Here is a 4,043-nt window from a genome sequence, read left to right on the forward strand (position 1 = left end):
GGCTCCAGGCAATGCTAGAACAAACACAAACCACCCTGAGCACAAAGGTCAGGCCAGTCCCTGGCCAGAAGAATCTCTTCTTTTTTCTTTCCACCTGTCCCAGAAGGCCCTGGGATCTAAGAGTAGACCTTTATTCATCTGCCAAACACTTCCTGTTACCCACTCTTTGCTCATGTTGCTGGCTTCAGAGCTGGTGCCCACACAGAATACCCTGAGATAACTCACAGCTGCTGAAGTCACGTGCACAAGCACTTGGCACTAGATTAAAGGCCAACCACTTGGAGGCAGAAGGGCTCAGTAGCTGCTGTCTTTACTGTCTCCTAGAGGATGCCCTAACTGTCTGGCCCAAGCACTATGGGCTGCATGCCTGACCAGGCCTCTTCCTCCTGGCCTTCAGCCTCATTCTCCTCCTTTACAGAGTCAACAGCAGAGGGTGCACTGGAGATCTGGATGGGAAGGCCAAATCTTGCCAGGCTTGGGCTGGCACCACACCCCTCCCCTGTGGAATGAGGCGTGAGCTGGTCACATAAAGTTGTCAGGAAATCATTAGCTCTTCCCTGTCTGTTCTAGATGCTCCTTGCTTTTCCCATAGATTCCACGAATGAGTATGTGGCCCTCCCTTTAATCAAGGTCTTGTCCTGTTCCTTAAACCATTTGTCATTCCACAGTGTTCATCACATCAAATGCCACAGCCTCCCGGAAACTGAAACAACCTCCACCCCAACCAGCTGAACCTCTTCCATCTGTTTTCGGGACAGCTCTCTTCCATGTCCCAAGAATGATCTGTTTTCAGGTCTGCCCCCCACCTTGTGTGCCGATTTTCAGAAAAACCATCTCTACGGTTACTGAGCTGACTAATAGTGTGACTGCTATACTTGTCACGTGGAAGAAGTATGTGTGAGTCTCTGGTTCAATCCCTGTCGCCCCCCTCCCGCCCACCATGGTATCACAACCAAGAAAAACAAGACAACCCAACCCCTCTAAGGAAACTGGAAGGGACAGTGTTGTGGACAAGTGAGAGGGTCTCTGTCCAGAGCTAGGGCTGTCTGGATCTTCAGGTGCCCTCCCCTCCAGTTCCTGGAGGAGTAGCTGCAGAGAAGTCCAATGGGTTAAGCTGTCAACTGGCCTGGCAGCAGCCTGGGCCTCTCAGGTTATGATATGACAATCTCACAACTCTAGAGACATTTTCTAAAGAAACTATCAGCTTTCCTGTCCTTTGGGCTGCTGGGGTTCATGGCCTCCATCCCATTTTGGGCCTCTAACAGCCTTGGACTTTTTTGCAAGTTACGCTTACTTGAGAGTAGGGATGAAAAGGAAATGGAAACTCAAAACTGTAAAGCAACCCAGTTTTATTTTGGTTTTGGAGACTACTGGTCCACTGTGCAGGGGGTCAGGTATAAAAAACCTTCTCTCCCCGAGGCCAAAGGCCCAGGGAAGGTGGGGGTTCAGGGAGATAGCTCCGGAGATCCAATCCGGTTAGTGGGCAGCATGAGAAGGTCAGGCAGAGGCCTGCAATGGCTCAGATTGGGGGTGAAGGGCAGGGAAAGAGGGCACGGCCTTCAAGAACGTGGAATCAAAAGGCTGGTTCAGTCCCCCTCCTTTTGACTTCTGAGACTTGGGTGAGAGAGAAGCAAGACCCAACTGTCATCTGGCAGGACGTAGGGCCTGGAGGCAAGGCGGGCGCCCTCGGTCGGAGCCGTCTGGGCGAGTAAACACGGCGCCTCCACCCTCACGGAGGGTGCGTGTGGGCCGGGCCACAGCTCGCAGAGTCAGTCCCACGTCTCTCGGCGGTCGTGATCAGCAGCTCACTGAGCCGGCGGGTGGCGCCGACCCCAGGTCCGAGAAGCAGTCAAACTCGCTCTGGCCCAGGAAGAGCTCGGGCAGCTCGCGCACGCGGTGCAGCCCGAGTTCGAGCTCCAGCGACTTCAGCGCCTCCTCGTCTATGAGCTCTGCGTCCATGCAGCCCAGGGAGGGCGGCGGCGGCAGCGGGGACGCGGCTCCGGGCGCGGCCTGCAGAGGTGAGGGGCCTCCGGCGGTTCCCGGGGGCGCGGGAATGCGGCCCGGGGATGGCGTGGAGGCGGGCTGCAGGTGCGCGCTACCGGCACCCGGTGGCTGCGCGACGGGGAAGGGCTGGAATGAGGCCGACGATCCGAAGGAGCCGTATGCCAGGGTCCCGGGTGGCGGCGGTGGTCCCAGCGGAGCCCCCCGCGATCGCAGACCGCTGTCCAGGCCGGGGCTTGCGTATGGCTGGAGAGTCCGAGGCGCGTGCGGGCCGTGGGCGTGCGGCGGCACCTGCAGCAGGCAGTAGCCCTCGGCGAGCATCAGGTGGTCGGCCATGGCAGCCCGCGGACGGTCAGCGCACGCCCTGGGTCCCGACCAGCGGCTCCTCTTGGGCAGGAGACCGGGACACCGTGTCGTCCCAGCAACTCAGCCAGGCGAAGGAAGACCGAATCGGATTCGTCCACTGTCTCACCTGGGTCTTCCGGATCTCCTCTCCCCTCCACTGTCCCACGGCCGCGGCTGCAGGCCGCAAGAGAACCAGACACCCTAGAGTCGAGCTCAGCAGAGGTGCGCTCGGTGCCACCGAACCCGGAGACTTCTTATACCTAGAGGTGGGATAACCACGCCCCCTGTATGTCATTGGCTGAATTAATCCCTTCTGGGCGGGGCACGCGTCCCTCCAACAAGGCCTCGGCCCCGCCCCTACCAGAGCCCCTCCCTTTGGGCTCCCAGCGGCGTCCCAGGTTGCCCGTGTTTTGATGGGAGGGACAGAGTGGTTAACTTTTCTCTGGTGCTGGTCAGGCCTTCCAAGTTCTGGCTAGTGGGGGTTGTGGAGGATAGCTTGAATTTGCCAGAAGATGAAGTAGGAAGACCAGTTCCAAGAGCTGCAGGATCTGGGGGCCATTCAAGTTAATTTTCCAGACCAAGGCTCAGACACTGAAGATTTCCTGGAAACACACAGGGTTCAAACCCAGGCCTTTGTATTGCACTTCAGCAAAGCAGGGTCGTTTGGAGAGGTCAGCTCTCTGTCCCCACAATCCCCAGGGAGCCAGCTGCTCCTTCCCTGGCTCTCATTGTGCACTGTCTGTTGAAGCATGTCCTGAGTTGTTATTAAAGTAATTTATGGGCACGTCTCCTGAAGGACTTGTTCATCTTCTTACTCTCAGCACTTGGCCCACAGCCTGGTCCAGGCTGGCTTTCTGTAAAAGTGGAATGAATGAGCGAATGATGGCGTGAATTGCAGCCCATTCACCACTCTGCGGCTTCTTCCTCTCTAGGATGCTGGCAAGAGCAGCAGAGACCACACGCGCTTACGGTGAGGGTTAGCCGAGGATGTGTGTGTATGCGCGTACGAGTGGTACAGAACCTTCCATAAGTGCCTGCAACATACATATGCAAATATTCCTCAACTGAGTGAAAGGCTTGATATGGGGTTGGTTCTAATGATCTTTTTTTTTTTTCTTCCGGTTTTTCGAGACAGGGTTTCTCTGTGGCTTTGGAGGCTGTTTTGGAACTAGCTCTTGCAGACCAGGCTAGTCTCGAACTCACAGAGATTCTCTTGCCTCTGCCTCCAAGTGCTGGGATTAAAGGCCTGCGCCACCACTGTCCCAGCTCTAATGATCTTCCAGTGGGAGATTTTCACACCTTCTTTGGATAACAGTAATCCTAACTTGGACTTTTAGAGGGCTTTACATTCTACAAGCTTCTTCCTGGAAGTAGGGTATGAATTTTTAGCCCTATTTTGCAGATAAGGAGACTAAGGCAACCAAAGCCAAAGTGGCTGTGCAGGGGTCCTATGCCAAAAAAAAAAAAAAAAGAGTGTATATACACTTCAAACTCCACAGGCAGGCCAGGAGACCGGTTCCTTGAACCTTGAATTCCACATGCTGGTTTTCCCTCTCCTGGCTCCCCTCCCCCTGCAGCAGCCTCTGGACTTCCTGGAACTTTGGCTTATCTAGCTGGTTAGATAGTGTAGAGGGGAGAAGCTTAGCTAGGGAGTTCAGAGGGGCCCAAGTTCTAATCATAGCTCTGCCACCTTCAGG

The 4,043-nt window shown here is 55.5% G+C and overlaps 1 protein-coding gene across 1 annotated transcript; it reads right to left on the reverse strand.

Moving 5' to 3' along the window:
• Positions 1 to 1,797: 1,797 nt before the first annotated feature.
• LOC113833819 (cbp/p300-interacting transactivator 4) lies at positions 1,798 to 2,337 on the reverse strand. The gene has a single exon (XM_035439232.1). The coding sequence runs from the start codon at positions 2,335 to 2,337 to the stop codon at positions 1,798 to 1,800; it is 540 nt and encodes a 179-aa protein (XP_035295123.1).
• Positions 2,338 to 4,043: the final 1,706 nt, after the last annotated feature.

The sequence above is a fragment of the Cricetulus griseus genome, chromosome 2, assembly GCF_003668045.3.
Source record: "Cricetulus griseus strain 17A/GY chromosome 2, alternate assembly CriGri-PICRH-1.0, whole genome shotgun sequence".
Lineage (NCBI taxonomy): Eukaryota > Metazoa > Chordata > Mammalia > Rodentia > Cricetidae > Cricetulus > Cricetulus griseus.

What these genes read in the sequence shown, in the direction of transcription:
- LOC113833819 (XM_035439232.1), bottom strand. Translation starts at nt 2,337, where the DNA reads ATGGCCGACCACCTGATGCTCGCCGAGGGCTACTGCCTGCTGCAGGTG.